This window comes from Cydia pomonella, chromosome 20 (genome assembly GCF_033807575.1).
Source record: "Cydia pomonella isolate Wapato2018A chromosome 20, ilCydPomo1, whole genome shotgun sequence".
In the NCBI taxonomy this organism is placed as follows: domain Eukaryota; kingdom Metazoa; phylum Arthropoda; class Insecta; order Lepidoptera; family Tortricidae; genus Cydia; species Cydia pomonella.
In genome coordinates, this window is record NC_084722.1 from 5147629 (window position 1) to 5166529 (window position 18901).

The 18901-nt window shown below is 44.0% G+C and overlaps 1 protein-coding gene across 2 annotated transcripts; it reads left to right on the plus strand.

The window, feature by feature from the left end:
• Positions 1-489: 489 nt before the first annotated feature.
• LOC133528733 (AP-1 complex subunit beta-1) lies at positions 490-16309 on the plus strand. Of its 2 annotated transcripts, XM_061866187.1 has the most exons (18): positions 490-590; positions 731-916; positions 1054-1224; positions 2551-2748; positions 3409-3526; positions 3810-4000; positions 5009-5191; positions 5513-5695; positions 6173-6367; positions 7460-7552; positions 8108-8229; positions 8462-8652; positions 9362-9456; positions 9867-9974; positions 10495-10621; positions 10843-10960; positions 11345-13346; positions 13593-16309. In XM_061866187.1, the coding sequence occupies exons 2-18, from the start codon at positions 809-811 to the stop codon at positions 13992-13994; spliced, it is 4605 nt and encodes a 1534-aa protein (XP_061722171.1). In that variant the 5' UTR covers positions 490-590; positions 731-808; the 3' UTR covers positions 13995-16309. The 2 variants fall into 2 exon arrangements, with proteins under 2 accessions (XP_061722171.1, XP_061722170.1); XM_061866186.1 differs by lacking the exons at positions 490-590; positions 731-916; positions 1054-1224; ... (1 more) ...; positions 3409-3526; positions 3810-4000 and adding an exon at positions 4027-4358.
• The last annotated feature ends 2592 nt before the right edge of the window (positions 16310-18901 follow it).

Sequence of the window (18901 nt, forward strand, 5' to 3'; positions counted from 1 at the left end):
GGCCGTTAACTCCAAAATGGTGGTTAAAGTTAAACGCGTTTCAAGATTAATTTTATTCACTGTACACTACCACATTAGTTTACTGTATTAGCTATCGATATTACACTTTAAACAATATTAATGAGCAACGAGGCGTGACTATCAATATAGCGCTCGAACCGGAAGTCAACAAATACATATGTTTATCAAGCGAATCACTACCAATACGCGCCAAGCTAAATCAGTTGTCAATTTTAGTTCCATTGGTATACAACGAGAGCGCTAGTAGTATAAACAAACTTTTAAAGGGACATTTTTTATGGAAATATCGTTTTAGAGAGTATTATACATTTTATATACTTTCCTCAACATGCTCAAGCTACATGTGCCATGTACAACATTCATACGACCAAGTTCGATCCGGTTTCGAACTAAAACTTTACGAATGTTTGATAGTGAATGGCTTACTTTAAAGGACAACACCGTAATCGATGACAAATCAAATGTCATGTCATGAATACATTTTCTAATCTGTGGAAACGCCCCTCGTCGTGTCAAACGTACGTTGTCGGGATTTTTGCGTATTTTGTGCATTATTTTGCTATTTATTGGTAATATGATTGTAAAATTTGCATTAATATTGACTTTAGTTTGTTCTGCTTTTGAAAAAGAAGTTATTTTAGCAATTATATGTTGTGTTTTGAAACATTGTATGTGACATTCCAATACACAGCAACTATCGATTTTTCAGGTTCAGGGCAAGGAATAATTAGTTTAAACATCAAATTTCGGTGCTTGTAATTCATCAATTAGGTTAATAAGCAACAAAATGACCGACTCAAAGTATTTCACCACCACGAAAAAGGGGGAGATATTCGAACTAAAGTCGGAACTCAACAGCGATAAAAAGGAGAAAAAGAAGGAAGCTGTCAAAAAGGTACTGTAAAATATAAGTATTTACCACTTAACTTGCACGAAATTCGTATTTCAATACCTAGTAATGGATTTACTTATATTTTTTCAAAGTTCGATGCAAGTGGAAGGGTCTTATCTTATTCATTTTTGATGTTTCAGGTCATTGCGTCCATGACAGTCGGTAAAGATGTCTCCGCACTATTCCCCGACGTCGTCAACTGCATGCAAACAGACAACTTGGAGCTAAAAAAGTTGGTCTACTTATATCTCATGAACTACGCCAAATCACAACCAGATATGGCCATCATGGCTGTTAACACCTTTGTCAAGGTATGTTTCCATTTCCACTTATCTTTATTTAACTATTTGGAATTCTGTAATGAGTTAATTGGAAATCCTGTAACTGATTCTGCTTTTTCTAACTTTAAATTTGATTTGCATGTTTGAAAATTTAATATTTTCTGGAAAATCTTTTATAGTAATAGTAATATAGTAAATTCATCTTTTTATAATATTGGAGCATGGGAGTTTCAGTGTTGGGCTTTTACACAATTCAATTGAATGGAAGATGTATAATATTAAGACAAATTTCATTAATGAATAACTACGCTTACTGTAGTTATTTGTGTGTGTGTGACTTGTCTTTTTTATCGTTTTAATGTCTACTGTACCATATTATGATGGGTGGAAGGATCTACCAACATACCAGCTTGTTAAGGTAAACAAATGATCCAAAAGCCAATTGACTCATCAACTTGTAGATTTACACATTAAATCTCCCTAACAATCTGAACTAACATGAATTAGCACACAATAACTAATTTACTTAAAAGCATTTTTAATATTATTTTTATCCATGTAAAATTAAACCCTGCATGTAATAGATATTGAGGATTGCATGATATATAAAGTATTTATTTTTTGAATTAAGCCCTAGTGATACTAGTGGATGTGTAAATCTACATTCCAATGTAAACACAGTTATATATATACCAGTATAATATGCTAAAGTTTGTACTAAGAATATATAAGTCCATGCCTCATCCAAATTAGATGCACATTGGCTACAATAATCCTGTATCTATTCATACAGTAGAACCCTCTATTCTGTTACTTGAGACTAAATCCTTATCTCCTCTCATGCTACGAGTATTCAATGAATAGGTTTGATGATAGCCAGTGATTTGATAATTTCAGTAATAAAAAAAAAACATTTGTTAATATGAAATAGATTCAACAGTTTTCAACTGTAACAAGTAGGAAGCTACTTGTGCTTCTCAGTTTTATTGATGGCACTGTGGTGTGTGACCATTTTTAATTCTTAGCCTATGAAAAAAGGCAAATACATTAATGAACAGTGGAATAAACACTTAATTCAGCACTTACTGCTTTTATATTTTCACTAGCTGGTGTTTAATGCACTATAGGGTTAAAAATGATATACTTTTATATATTCATTCTCACTTTTTCACTTACATTAAATACAAAATTTAATTTTTTCGACTTCGACAAGTATCAAATAAACCTGAAAGTAGAGTAGCAAGTATAGCAGGTTTCTACTGTGCGCTTATTATCAGTTGCTTCCGTATGATTCATGTATTGCTTTCTCTTTTTTACACCCAATACCAAATGCAAACTACGTTGAAACATCTCCAGGATTGCGAAGACTCCAACCCACTCATAAGAGCTCTGGCTGTACGGACCATGGGTTGCATCCGAGTGGACAAAATCACGGAGTATCTGTGTGAACCTCTGCGAAAGTGCTTGAAAGATGAAGACCCGTATGTAAGGAAGACAGCAGCAGTGTGCGTTGCTAAACTGTATGACATATCATCTAGCATGGTGGAAGATCAGGTAATTATTTTTTTGTGATTTTTCAAAATATGGTCACAAATATTGGTTGAAAACAAAGATAAATTGATTGTGTAACCTGTGGAAAGTCAAGACAATTTCGTTATTCGACATTGACTAAGTTAAGGGAGATGGTGCTGGATAATCATTTATAATTTATTTTATCGCGTTTCAATCCGTATATTATGCGATAACTGTGGTCGGGCGTGTATCACTCCGCGATTTTTTTCGCGCCGCTAGGCCGCTACAAGTAGTGCATCTACCTGTAGCGGCCTAGCGGCGCGAACAAAATCGCCTACACCAATTTTGGTGTCTACGAGTGGTTGCCACGCACCGCTACAGAACGCACACCTGCTGGCGCTTGCTCTTGTACTTCTCGTAATATAGCACGCGCGCAATAAAAGATTTGTAGAGCAAGTAAATACTGCATTGCAGCTAGTTGCAGACACAAAGACAAGAATGCGTTAACGTTTGACAATTCAGTGTTCACTTAAAATATTGCGCAGTACAGCGCCATTTGTTGTGGCTGTTGAAATCTGAAGGTTTTTTTAAAAATATATTTTACTTTCTATTGCAATCAATAACTGTTTGCTTATTTATATATTTCCGTTGTCCTATTTGAATTACGAGTAAGTGGTTATCGAAATCAAATCTTGTTGGTAGGGTTTCCTGGACCAGCTAAAGGACCTGCTGAGTGACTCCAACCCCATGGTGGTGGCCAATGCCGTCGCCGCTCTCTCGGAGATCAACGAGGCCAGCGTCTCTGGACATCCACTAGTTGGTAAGAACTGGGTGGATTTGTGTTTTAAATTGCAATGAAGGTCACCCAAATCAATTGCATTCATGAGTCAAATGCACCTACTCTAAATATACAAGAAGCTAGTTTAGAGAGCCACTTGTACTCATGGTACACTTTTGCCAGTCGTAAATGTCTCTAGACTCACTTCTTGTATTTTTAGACTTTTACTTTACCAAGATTTAGTGCAAGTAGCAAAAACTTGTACTGAAATAATCATTCATAAGACATCTAATTTTTACGCCTCTTATTTTCTTCTTTGTTGCAGAGATGAACGCGCCAACCATCAACAAGCTGCTGACAGCGCTGAACGAGTGCACCGAGTGGGGCCAAGTGTTCATCCTGGACGCGCTCAGCAACTACTCCCCGCGCGACGCGCGCGAGGCGCACTCCATCTGCGAGCGCATCACGCCGCGCCTCGCGCACGCCAACGCGGCCGTTGTACTGTCCGCCGTCAAGGTAGAGTAGACTAGCTGCTCGCGGCGCTGGACGAGTGCACCGAGTGGGGCCAAGTGTTCATCCTGGACGCGCTCAGCAACTACTCCCCGCGCGACGCGCGCGAGGCGCACTCCATCTGCGAGCGCATCACGCCGCGCCTCGCGCACGCCAACGCGGCCGTTGTACTGTCCGCCGTCAAGGTAGAGTAGACTAGCTGCTCGCGGCGCTGGACGAGTGCACCGAGTGGGGCCAAGTGTTCATCCTGGACGCGCTCAGCAACTACTCCCCGCGCGACGCGCGCGAGGCGCACTCCATCTGCGAGCGCATCACGCCGCGCCTCGCGCACGCCAACGCGGCCGTTGTACTGTCCGCCGTCAAGGTAGAGTAGACTAGCTGCTTGCGGCGCTGGACGAGTGCACCGAGTCGGGCTAAGTTTTAATCTTGAACGCGCTCAGCAACTACTCCGAGGGATGCGCGCGAGATACCTCGCGCACGCCAATGCGGCCGTTGTGTTATCCGCTGGCAAGGTCAGTCATTAAATAAATATGAGGTTTGGTTAGTTCGTTAGGCTGCGGGATCCGTGAAACGCTTGACACCGCGTTCAACGTTTGCTGGACGTCGACTCAACTCACACATTAACTGCTTAACCTACTGCTCATATAAAAGAGATCTGCCTTTCTTAGCCCTTGAAAATCCATACACATTTTTCTTGGTGGCTGCAGTCCTTCGAGCGTTGAGTTTTGCGCGCTTAATTTCTTTGCTTTGTAACAAATACCAGGAAACTTAAGTTTGTCACATTTTTGCATTGTCTACCTAAGGCTGCATGCTGAACGCCGCCGCCGCCGCTGTAGTCCAAAACTTATTCATTCAAGTCTATACATTTTGATCGAATCGCTTGCGAGCGGTGCTTCACGCGTTTAATAAATGAGGCCGAGTTTTTAATTGACATTAACATTTCCCCATGCCCCATACTAAACTTCTTAAATAAAACAATTCCTACATAAATTTCAAAACAATTCTTCCTTCCAGGTCCTCATGAAGTTGATGGAGATGGTGTCCGAAGACACGGAGCTGGTGAGCACGCTGTCCCGCAAGCTGGCGCCGCCGCTGGTGACGCTGCTGTCGGCGGAGCCCGAGGTGCAGTACGTGGCGCTCCGCAACATCAACCTCGTCGTGCAGAAGCGGCCCGACATCCTCAAACACGAAATGAAGGTGATCCCATCTGATCAAACAGATCCTGACATTAGGAGCTCAATAGCATAAAAATGGGATGAATGATGGTTACTCCATCATCATATGGAGCATAGAATCCTCATGACTGAGAGTTGTGACCACCATAAGCCACTCTATGTTGTAGTGCTAATCCATCCTGGCTCATTTTTTGCCTTCCTGTTGGAACCCTGGAGTCTTAAATATATTATGATGATAATGATGATATCCAGGCTGTTTTTACCTTTGGTTGTAGTGTCATTCATTTTACTTTTCCTCTCCCCTGACTGTGATTTTAATACCAACACTGTAATTCGTGTCCAGGTGTTCTTCGTGAAATATAATGACCCGATCTACGTGAAGCTTGAAAAGCTGGATATCATGATCCGCCTCGCGTCGCAGGCCAACATTGCGCAAGTGCTAGGCGAGCTGAAGGAGTACGCCACCGAGGTGGACGTGGACTTCGTGCGCAAGGCCGTGCGCGCCATCGGCCGCTGCGCCATCAAGGTAAAATACATCTATTCGTAACGATCACAAAACATGTACGAACATGTACAGACAGCAATAGCAGAAAAGAAATAGAACATTAAGCGTATATCACTGAATTACCAATATTTCCCAAAAAAACACCCTTGGTTTAGAAATACTCAAGTCACTTCAATCAAGTACCTTCGAGCTATAAAAGCAGATTTAGGCTTTCGTCTGTGTTTAATAAGGGTCCTGACTGACTTTTTTAGTCACCTATTATTATTATTTACAGACAGAAGACAAGATTTTAGACCAACTAACATATGAAAGGTTAATTAAGTGCCAGTAAAATTAATTTAGGTGCTGAACCTTTATCTAAGTCTGAGTCGCACCCGGCAACTGCTAGTTTCCTGAATCTTTTACCAGTGATTTTAACTTTATATTGACAAAATGACAAAATGAAAGTAAATCGTATGTTGCTAGAAATAATTTACACTACAACATTATTCATGCCAGGTGGAGCCATCAGCCGAGCGCTGTGTATCAACCCTGCTGGAGCTGATCCAAACGAAAGTTAACTATGTAGTGCAGGAAGCCGTGGTGGTGATCAAGGACATCTTCCGCAAGTACCCCAACAAGTACGAGAGCATCATCTCCACGCTCTGCGAGAATCTCGACACGCTGGATGAGCCTGAAGCCAGGGCTTCTATGGTAAGTTTACATTTTTAAATGCTCCTAACAAAACTGTTCACGGAGCACTTATGGTATCACTTCAGTCTTGTTGTAGATGGGTCTTCTATTGTGGATTGTATTCCCCATAAATTCCAGCACTTCAACATTTCGAATACTTCCAGGTTCTGTTGGGCAACGGTCGAGTCGGGGCAGACTTAGCTTGGCTTGAATTGACTCTGACTCTCACGTGTTTTTGATTGTTCATAGATTTTTGGTAAATAAATTGCGCGACCCGTTATAGGAAGTTCAGGGGTTAAAATTATTTTAAGCACTATGTTAATACAGCTGGCAATAAAATTGTGTATCAATAATCAATTTTTTTTTTTTAATTTATTTAGAACACAAACAGTCACATATACAAATGAATTTGAAGTACAATGTAGAGTACTTAACATACTTAAGAATCTTAGACCTGGAGGTTCATTATTAAGTACACAATGTTAACATACATACTAACAGCATAAAGAAAATGAAATCATGAGCCATACTTAAATTCTATTTACTAGTCTTCAGAGCTAAATCGGTATCTAAATATCAAATGAAACTCTTACGTTTAATGTAATAGGGCAGAAAAAAAAATACAATAAGTAGTAATACAGTAAGTAGGTTTAACATTCATGTCTGTTTCATTAATTATCGGATAGGTTGTATTTTTTTTTATTACTTATATCTGGTACGTATTATGACAACCGGAAAATTACATTTATACATTGTATTATATTTAATTATTTGAAATACTTGTACTAAAACAATTTACGTTTAAGTATCATTTTGAGACTAGACAATGAGTGTGAAAAGGATCAATATCAAGTAGGTACTTATTATAATAACTAGGGACTCGTCTGAAAAAAGTGTGCCGAGAGTAATTCTTGCGGGCAAAGCTGATATAAAATAGAGATCTAGGACGTAGGGGGTGGTGCGGACAACTGAAAGTGACTAATTCTAAAAGATTCGGACATTTTATCGCTCCTTTAAGATTTTTTTTGACAGCACATTTTAAGCCGGTTGATCGCAAACTGTCAGTAACTGTTTATAAGCCTAACATTGAGGTGTTCTGAATGTGTCGTGCAGGTATGGATCGTGGGCGAGTACGCGGAGCGCATCGACAACGCCGACGAGCTGCTGGACTCCTTCCTCGAGGGCTTCCACGACGAGAACGCACAGGTATACACATATACACTTCATTTACTTATAGTTTAGTCAGCTGCAGATATAACTAAGAAATTTGTTTTGCAGGGGGAGTCAACTATCTCTGCAGCTGATTGTACAAACCCTAGTCAAAGGGATATACATACTAAAACCGTCCCGTTTTATTTGCGTTCACTATGTTTTGCACTACTTTAAAATATACCTTTGTCTATGGTTCTCCTTATGCTGTAGGTGCATTTTTAGGCTGCTCAAGACAACACTAGTATTGTGAGATAGCTTCGCTATGTTTTATTTTGTGATTCTCATACGGCGCTCAACGATTGTACTTCCGGTTCTTACGCTGTTTAACATGCGATGAATCTAATCGTTTCTTAAAACCCCTTATGGCCTTTGGCCCGGAAAAATACACTTTATCGAATATGATTGATGTTGGCGTTGGCAGCATCAATCGCCATAATCCTTTATTCACAAATGAATAATGACTGGTGTCGCCAACTTGTGGCGAAGTGGAAGGTAGCAGTGCGATGCATTACTTTGACGGCCGAGGCTTTAATATTCCGGTATCGGCAGGTGCAACTCCAACTGTTAACGGCGGTGGTGAAACTGTTCCTCAAACGGCCCGCGGACACCCAGGAGTTAGTCCAGCACGTGCTCAGCCTTGCAACGCAGGACTCCGACAACCCCGACCTGAGGTAACGTACGGCAATTTAAGTAACATTTCTTGTTAGCATATTTCATTTAGGATGAGCCGAGATTTGTAATCTGCTAGAATCTTGCCTTTACTCTGCTAAGGTGGTCTGTCACGCTCTGTTGCTCTATTTTGTATTACATTAATTTCACCATTTTTTGGAATAATGCAGTTGGAAATATATATAATATAATATCGTAAACTGTTAGATCTTTAATATAGCAATGTGTCACCAGGGACCGTGGTTTCATTTACTGGCGCCTGCTCTCCACGGACCCCGCGGCCGCCAAGGAAGTTGTTCTCGCGGATAAGCCGCTCATTTCTGAGGAGACAGACCTTCTGGAGCCGACGCTGCTGGATGAGCTCATCTGTCACATCAGCTCGCTTGCGTCTGTGTACCACAAGCCACCTACTGCCTTTGTTGAAGGTAAGTAAGCTTCTAGCCCATGTAAGTTATTTTACTGGACAAACCACTCATATCCGAGGAGGCGCACCGCTGCTCCAAAAGGAGCCGACGCTGCTGGATGAGCTCATCTGTCACATCAACTCGCTTGCATCTGTGTACCACAAGCCTCCTACTGCCTTTGTTGAAGGAGAGCTTCATGGTAGAAGTTGTTCTACCGGACAAAGCATACTTATATTCGAGGAGACGGACTTTCTGGAGCCGACGCTGCTGGATGACCTCATCTGCTACATCAGCTCGCTTGCGTCTACACACAATCCACAAACACACAATGCACAATCCATCTACAACTTTCGTTGAGGGTAAGCTATATTGAGCTAGAAGGAAAATCATAATATTGGTGAAACATGTGGAACTGTTTTTTAACTAAAAATTGCTAAAATAAGAGTTCGATTAGGCAGATTGGGTATTCGAACTGTCACATCTTAGGGAGATGTATAGCGACATCTGCCGTAAAAATATTCTATCTCAAAGGCGCAGTTGGTTAAGAGCGATTGGATCGGAGTTTCAAAGGTTGCAGTCGCAAGATCAAATTTGGTCCAAATGTGATTTTTTCCATTTTTTATTTAATGTATTGCAAGAAGTATTTGTTACAATTTGCTATAAAAACTATGAGTAGTTGCACTGCATACATCAAGACCATTAGAAATATAGTTGAACTTGAAATGTGCAGGGCGCGGCGCGGGCGTGCGCAAGTCGCTGCCGGCGCGCGGCGCGTCCGAGCCGTCCGAGGCGCACGCGCCACAGGCCACCGTCATTCCCAACCAGGTAACACGATTTACAATGTTTATTTCTTTATCATAAATAGAAAGTTTTTTTCAATAATTATTGAAATTACCGACTTTTGTTAATGTTAATTTCCATAAATCACAGGTATTTTAATGTTAAAAGGTACAAATTTCACAAGTTATGTTAAAACCGTTTAACTTGATTGATCAGAAGTCATGATTAAAGATCACAAACCGAAGGATTTTATGCATGCACTTGTCAAGACGCAAAACGAGAATTGTTATTATCATTACCGAAAGTTACAGGCGTATTCTAATTTTAATAACAGGATATGAATTAGATCCATATCTATATCATATCCAGTTATTAAAATTAGAATACTCGTACATCAGTTAGTCCCAAGAACATTAGTTTTGGTGAGTAAAATGGGTATGGCATGGTTTCCGTAGGAGTCGCTGATCGGCGACCTGCTGTCCATGGACATCGGCGCGCCGCCCGCGCCGCCCGCCGCGCCCGCCTCCAACCTGGACCTGCTCGCCGGCGGCCTCGATGTGCTGGTAACTATTATTTTTTTACTCGGATATTCAAATTACTTATTAAATATATGAAATGCACGAAACTTCGCGGTAATTTTTAAGTGTTTCGAAATCAAGCATAGGATGTTGCAAATTATCTTACTATCTGGAAAAGACTAATTTTCAGTGACCTCTTGTATTAGTCGGTGTAACATCGCACAGCGTAAAACTAGAATTATTTATATTGGAATATATAGTATAATAATGTAATAAAGAAACAAAGTAGTCATCTTGCCTAGAAATTTTTTTACAGCCGTTTGTAATTTATAGTTTTTTTTTCGCTACAAGCCTTACGAGTAATATATGCCTAGGTCTATAGTCTATACGCACTAGCGATAGAAGCTGCGCTGGAACGCCGTGCGAGGTAGACCGCAACTTCGATTTTAATAGCAACCTCGCGTGATAGTACACACTTAACCGCCGACCTACAGTATAGTATAGTTTATTGTGCTTTAGTACCCAATCTGTAGATACATTACAAGTAGATGATAATATTCCCCAGTTGGGCGGCGGGCCGGAGCCGGCGGCGGGCGGCAGCTCGGGGCTGCTGGGCGACATCTTCGGCGCCGCCGCGCCCGCCTGCTACGTGCCGCCCAAGACGTGCTGGCTGCCCGCCGACAAGGGCAAAGGTAATTCTGTACATTATACACGGCGTAACACGACTCCTCCCGTGTTACGTTTAAAATCCTCCGATTTTACAGTGAATTCGACTAGTTTCAGAGTTAATTCCAATGGAAAAAAAACTTCGTATTGTGCATTTACTAATATAATTAGATTTTTACATTATAAAAAACATTGGAAAAAAAAAGTTAAACAATTTTTTTTTAATGGCCCATTTTTCTCCTTGTAGGCCTAGAGATCTGGGGCACGTTCAGTCGGCAGGGCGGGCAGCCGCGCCTGGAGATGACCTTCACCAACAAGGCCATGCAGGCCATGAGCGGCTTCGCCATACAGCTCAACAAGAACAGGTACTTGAGTTTGATTAGCTTATAAACTAAAACTTAATACTTTTTTTTATTAAGAGTATTAAAACACACAAGGATACCCAAGCGATTTATCCGCGATGACGCGCAGATTTCAAATTTAACCTTTATTAACATAACATTATGACTCTTGGTAAAAGACACGTATAAATCGTGTCATGCTAGTACAACATGTAACTAGCCTTTACAATCAATCAGAGTACGCATACCGCATACCGATGCGGGTCAACGTCGCTACGTGCGCGAACCACCGCTCGTACAAGAGCATGATTCATCAGCGTTTAGCTGGTGTATGGTGTGTTCTAATAAGAACCAATAGCCTATCTCACCCGTAATTAAAAGTATGAGAAGAGTGTATCCGTTTTGCAGTTTCGGCGTGTTCCCGGCGGGTAGCCTGTCGGTGGGCGCGCTGGCGGCCGGCGCCAGCGCGGAGGCGCCGCTCCCCCTCGCCACCACCGGGCCCGTGCAGCGCATGGAGCCGCTCAACAACCTGCAGGTACTGTCCCACAGCCCTGGCAGCTGTCGGTGGGCGCGCTGGCGGCCGGCGCCAGCGCGGAGGCGCCGCTCCCCCTCGCCACCACCGGGCCCGTGCAGCGCATGGAGCCGCTCAACAACCTGCAGGTACTGTCCCACAGCCCTGGCAGCTGTCGGTGGGCGCGCTGGCGGCCGGCGCCAGCGCGGAGGCGCCGCTCCCCCTCGCCACCACCGGGCCCGTGCAGCGCATGGAGCCGCTCAACAACCTGCAGGTACTGTCCCACAGCCCTGGCAGCTGTCGGTGGGCGCGCTGGCGGCCGGCGCCAGCGCGGAGGCGCCGCTCCCCCTCGCCACCACCGGGCCCGTGCAGCGCATGGAGCCGCTCAACAACCTGCAGGTACTGTCCCACAGCCCTGGCAGCTGTCGGTGGGCGCGCTGGCGGCCGGCGCCAGCGCGGAGGCGCCGCTCCCCCTCGCCACCACCGGGCCCGTGCAGCGCATGGAGCCGCTCAACAACCTGCAGGTACTGTCCCACAGCCCTGGCAGCTGTCGGTGGGCGCGCTGGCGGCCGGCGCCAGCGCGGAGGCGCCGCTCCCCCTCGCCACCACCGGGCCCGTGCAGCGCATGGAGCCGCTCAACAACCTGCAGGTACTGTCCCACAGCCCTGGCAGCTGTCGGTGGGCGCGCTGGCGGCCGGCGCCAGCGCGGAGGCGCCGCTCCCCCTCGCCACCACCGGGCCCGTGCAGCGCATGGAGCCGCTCAACAACCTGCAGGTACTGTCCCACAGCCCTGGCAGCTGTCGGTGGGCGCGCTGGCGGCCGGCGCCAGCGCGGAGGCGCCGCTCCCCCTCGCCACCACCGGGCCCGTGCAGCGCATGGAGCCGCTCAACAACCTGCAGGTACTGTCCCACAGCCCTGGCAGCTGTCGGTGGGCGCGCTGGCGGCCGGCGCCAGCGCGGAGGCGCCGCTCCCCCTCGCCACCACCGGGCCCGTGCAGCGCATGGAGCCGCTCAACAACCTGCAGGTACTGTCCCACAGCCCTGGCAGCTGTCGGTGGGCGCGCTGGCGGCCGGCGCCAGCGCGGAGGCGCCGCTCCCCCTCGCCACCACCGGGCCCGTGCAGCGCATGGAGCCGCTCAACAACCTGCAGGTACTGTCCCACAGCCCTGGCAGCTGTCGGTGGGCGCGCTGGCGGCCGGCGCCAGCGCGGAGGCGCCGCTCCCCCTCGCCACCACCGGGCCCGTGCAGCGCATGGAGCCGCTCAACAACCTGCAGGTACTGTCCCACAGCCCTGGCAGCTGTCGGTGGGCGCGCTGGCGGCCGGCGCCAGCGCGGAGGCGCCGCTCCCCCTCGCCACCACCGGGCCCGTGCAGCGCATGGAGCCGCTCAACAACCTGCAGGTACTGTCCCACAGCCCTGGCAGCTGTCGGTGGGCGCGCTGGCGGCCGGCGCCAGCGCGGAGGCGCCGCTCCCCCTCGCCACCACCGGGCCCGTGCAGCGCATGGAGCCGCTCAACAACCTGCAGGTACTGTCCCACAGCCCTGGCAGCTGTCGGTGGGCGCGCTGGCGGCCGGCGCCAGCGCGGAGGCGCCGCTCCCCCTCGCCACCACCGGGCCCGTGCAGCGCATGGAGCCGCTCAACAACCTGCAGGTACTGTCCCACAGCCCTGGCAGCTGTCGGTGGGCGCGCTGGCGGCCGGCGCCAGCGCGGAGGCGCCGCTCCCCCTCGCCACCACCGGGCCCGTGCAGCGCATGGAGCCGCTCAACAACCTGCAGGTACTGTCCCACAGCCCTGGCAGCTGTCGGTGGGCGCGCTGGCGGCCGGCGCCAGCGCGGAGGCGCCGCTCCCCCTCGCCACCACCGGGCCCGTGCAGCGCATGGAGCCGCTCAACAACCTGCAGGTACTGTCCCACAGCCCTGGCAGCTGTCGGTGGGCGCGTGCAGCGCATGGAGCCGCAGAAGGCTGGCCGCATTGTAATAACTTTTTGATTGTAATTAACGTTTACAACTTCCGTATGTAAAAAAAGAATTCCATAGAAAACAATAGCCAATTTACTACCCAACCCGACGTATCTTACTGAAATTAGTAGTTAAGTAATTAAACTGAGTAATTAAATGAAACTATACTAATTCCACACACATTGCAGGTGGCGATAAAGAACAACGTGGACGTGTTCTACTTCGCGTGCCTCATGCCGGCGCACATCCTCTTCACGGAGGACGGGCAGCTCGACAAGCGCGTCTTCCTCACCACCTGGAAGGAGATCCCGGCCGCCAACGAGGTGCAGCACTCGCTCTCCGGCGTCATCGGCACCGCCGACTCCATCGCGCACAAAATGACTCTCAACAACGTCTTCACCATCGCCAAGCGCAACGTAGAGGGACAAGACATGCTCTATCAATCACTAAAACTCACTAACAACATCTGGGTTTTACTCGAACTGAAACTACAACCCGGAAACCCAGAAGCGACGCTCAGCTTGAAATCACGCACTGTCGAAGTAGCCTCCTGTATATTCCAAGCGTACGAAGCTATCATCAAATCGTAATCTCGTTCCATGTTAAGACGTATTGTTATTATAGTATTCTTATGTAAGTTATAGACTTTATACGATTGTAAATTCCATTAGTGTATGAATGTTTATTAGAGATTCTAGCTTTTTGAACGAGTTTCGCCTAATTATAAAATATTCGGTGGAATATTGTGAGAAGGAAAGTTAGAAACTATTTATTAGAGATTATGAAATGATATGCGAGTATATCGCGGCCAGTGCCGGATTAACCATTAAGCAAAATAAGCACTTGCTTAGGGCACCACGTCTAGGGGGGCACCAAAATCGTAGGAAAAAAACGCGCAGGCTGCATCAGCATCGCAGTCGTAGTACTTATGTACACGAAACTTTTTGTCGACTTTGACGTGTGCAAGTACCCATCTAATAACGGGGTCGTAATAGAGTGAGGACACGTAAGCACATCTCCAACCCTTCGCGGAGGCCCTCAAAGCTCATAGCCAAAATATCTTACCGTCGGGCTTGTGGTCAACCGATTTTCCCGACGTAGATTACCGATTTTGTAGCGAATTTTGCTCTCTTGCACGCCAGATGTGTCGGCCTGGCCGAGTTGCTGCAGAACCACGATCATGCGACTTATTAAGTTTCGGTTTCCACTTAAGCCAAAGGCCGAGCAGTAGGAGAACCGTGATTACATAGGTTCGATTTCAAGCCACTCTATTGCAATTCGGCGTTAGGTCTTATGCGACGCTAGGCCTTCTACTTTGTGCAAACTGCCTTACTTTCACTTAACATGGATCCAAATCTAAGCTGTCCTCTCTCGAAGCTGGGCCTTCTGCCTTGCTCACACCTCGCCATCAGTTGTATTGTATGATAACCCACCGCGATCGGACGCTCCGGACGTTCAGCCATTCATACCTCGCCAGTGGTCAAATTCAAATGCTTTCTTCCAGCTCGACCTTTGGCCTCATCCATGCCTCATCCGTAAGCGCCGATCGAACGCTCCGAGCGTTCAGCCTTATGAAAAGCTCAGCCTTAGACTTTGCCTTTAAAAACACTGATTTAACTTTCACGATTTAGGCCAATCAAATTAGATCCAAAAATAGCGTTTTGAGGAATTAATTCCCAGCAAGCTGGAAAATGTTTTAATACTTCCATTTCATTCTAAATGCGTGTAATCCAAGTTTGCTCCATCCCAGGGGGTATGCATACATTTTGGGATCCTTAGGAGATATTTTTTTCCTTTCGAAATCACTTGATTTTGAAGGACATACGACAGTTCGTGGATTAGACACTGCATGGTAAGAAGGCGTTTTTGGATTTTTAACATGATTTTACCAAAAATAAAAAATGTCGACCTTTTTATACAATTTAGACTAGGAATACATATTAGGGTACCTTCAATAAATCAATATGTTTTATTGCAAGAACATAATTAAATTACATTTCGGATCCTCAGATATCAGATTTAATCATAATTAGAACAAATTTTCCGCCGGACGTACCGTTTTCGATTTTCAAGCAAAAAAAAAACTGAAAAAGAGGAAACATTTATGCACACCTCCTGGAATGGAGCAAACTCGGATTACACGCATTTTTAGGACCAAATTCGAAAAAATCTAATTTTATTGGCCTAATTGTGATACATTATTATTTAAGAAAACGGGACTTAATCGCGTTTGATTTAGTTCTAAAATTACCTCCAACGTCAAGATAATGATGTCGACTTTACCCAGTCTTCTCCGAGACTATGGGGAAAACGCCGTTTTTGAAACGTCGGGTCAGTGGTAATTTTAAAACTTACCCTATTAAGTCCCGTTTTCGTTAACAATAATTTGCTATTTAAGACACTTGCGGCCATTGGTTCGTGTTCTGACAAGAACCAATGGCCAATGGCTAAGCCTCTACTGAAGCTCTGCCTTTGCTCTCACATGAATGAGCTTCGCAGGAAAGCTCTAGAGGTTGCAAAACCCTGTGCGGAGTACGGCCTATGCCTTTTATATCTTCTCACACTTGGACATTGGTTGGCTCACCTCCGGCCTTATGCGAAGCACGATCTTCAATTTGCTAACACTTGACCTTACATACTGTTGGAACATTACTGCTGCAGTACTGTCAATTTCCGTGATAAAATGATGTGTTGGATTGAAAATTCTATTCTCAGCAGTAATGCGGCAATAAAAGTCACTCAATTTACCAAGAAAATTCAATGTTATCTTGATGAGGGGGCACCATGGTCTAGAAATGCTTAGGGCATCAAAATGTCTTAATCCGGCACTGATCGCGGCGAGTGGGATGGAAGACTCCGGGAGAATTATGCCGTGTAATGGCTATAAATAAATAATTATGTTAAATTATGTCGACTTTTTATTTGGAACCCTTCAGATTGAATCTGCGCGGACGACTACGAAGACTAGATAAGAGTCGATCTTACCAACTACGTTTGAACCTCAATCAATAATTCAGCAATATAAATCAATCGCACAGCATAAAATTTTGTGGAAGTCAAAGAGGACGGAAAGCTTGGTGCAGCGAACTCTTCCAGGTCTCCCTATTTGCAAGGTTTTCCCAAAAATCCGAATATATTCCAACTAATCCAGTTTTGTCGATTCATTTGAGGAATCATATTTCCCGAAAGTGCAACCTAATGAACCTTAAATATGAATACTAAAGTTAAAATTCTATTGGCGCGTATGTGGTCGATACATCGTAAGTACTATGCCTACTATGGGTTAGTTCGAAAAGTACTAATCTTAACTCAGTTCCGCCAGATTTTAACCACGCATTCCTGAGGTCATAAGGAGCAAAAAATGTTGAGTTTTGGTCAAATTCGCCAAAAAAAATTTTTTTTTTTACCGAAAAAAAAATTTCCTTTTGCGTTTTCTGCACACGACACGTTATTTATTTTTACACCTTGGTGAAAAAAAATCATTGCAACGAATAAGTAAAGTTTTTTTTTACAGACGAAAATTGCGAGTTTAATATCTGTCAATAGGTATGTCTAAACCAAGTCACATAGTGGCAGCGTCACAGCTAAAAAGGCGTTTTTGACTAAGTTACAAAAGAAACAATTTTTTTTTTCAAATTTTCACAGAAATTGTCATTATCTCTAAAACAAGACCGATTTCAGAAAACATTGTAAATTGTAAATTGTGTTGTTGTATTGTTGTGTTGTTTGTAATATTGTTGTTGTTGCGGTCAAGAATACACCTTTGAAATCTGTCGGGTTTAATTGGCCCACGGTGTATATCCCAACAAAAACATTTCATGTAAAGTGTTGCCAAGACTAACATGCGCCTATAGTTTTCACATTAAAAAGTCATCAGATCTCTTAATACCAAGACTTTTACTCCATTAATCCTAACCCTTTAACTCTATAAATCCTAACTTTACAAGCTCTAACTCTATAAAGCTATCATCTTGGTTAAACAGTTTGGCCGTTTCACTGCTGTTACAAAAGTTGACCACGATCATGTCTGTTACAGCAACGAAACGGCCAAGCTGTCTAAGTGCGGCGTCGCTAGTTCGAATCTCGGACATCTGTGTGAAAATGTTTTTTGGATTTTTTTGCCTAAAATTCATTTTTAAGTTGCTAAGCATTTCCGTTTCACTTTGAACAAAAAATATTTCTAATTAAATATTATTTTTTATTATTTTAGGTCGCATTACTAAATCGTTTTTCGTGTAATTTTGTGAGTACTCCAAAAAGTAGCAAGTCGAAGCAATTACTCCAAAAACTATTCACTTTCTAAAACGTTCTAAAAGTTTTAATTATGTGTCGTAAGTTGGCAGTAAATTTACGTCGCTGCAAAGTTTTCTTTGACAATACACCTCTATTTCAAATTCTCTTTGGTTGTAAGAAAGACATTGTTTGAGTTGTAAGGTTGAGAAAGTTTACGACAAGAAACAGTGGCAATACTACAGAGGGCGCTACTTGGCTGCTTTACGTGAACCCGGTTCAAATCAGCACTTTGATTTTTTTATTGTTAAAAAACCACAATCGGAGGGGAGTGTAAGGTCGGCATCGCGCATGTAACTCCTCTGGAATTGCAGGCGTACATAAGCTATAGAGACTGCTTACCATCAGGCGGGCCGTATGCTTGTTTGCCACCGAAGTAGTATATAAAATGTCTACAGCTCACGGGTCCATTCCTTTTTTAATTTTCTAAACGTAATCGTGAACTTCATAGTCACTTGTGTTTGTTGTAAGTAAATTTACTGCCATCTTTCGACACATAATTAAAACTTTTAGAACGCCATTTGACTTTGATCCTTATTCTATCACTGATATGTGTTCAATTTGTTAAATATCAAAAAGTGGCGCCATGTGGCGAAACAGTGGCAATACTATAGAGGGCGCTACTTGGCTGCTTTACGTGAACCCGGTTCAAATCAGCACTTTTTTTTTTTTTGTATTTTTTTATTGTTGTTTTTTTAATAGCATTCCAATCACTGCTACCAGTACCACACAAAATTTCACTATTCTAGGACTTCAGGAACCAATGTTTTCAGGTTTGTAGGTATTTTTAGGTGAGAGTCAGAATGGCGGGTGTACCTAAATAAAATTAAATGAAAACCATACCATATTTTTGTATATAATTTGTACTATTTAGTACCTCCTTTAAAAAAAATTGTACCTCACGGTACTTAAAGTTATCACCAAAAAACAGGTCACCCGCCATCCTGACAGTCAGAATGGCGGGTGTACTTTATTACGCTATGTTCCCGTGGTTATTGATAAATTTTATAAAAGCCAAATTTTTGTACCTTTTTTGTATCTTCATATTCAATTATAATATGAGTCATTTTATTTGTGCTTTCCAAGTTTTACTCATTTTATATTTTGCTTGCTATTATAATTTTGCAGGCGTTATAATTATTCAAGTTATCGATTTAATTTTTAAGAAAAAACGCTAAGGTACAATTATTTTTATTATGCCAGGATT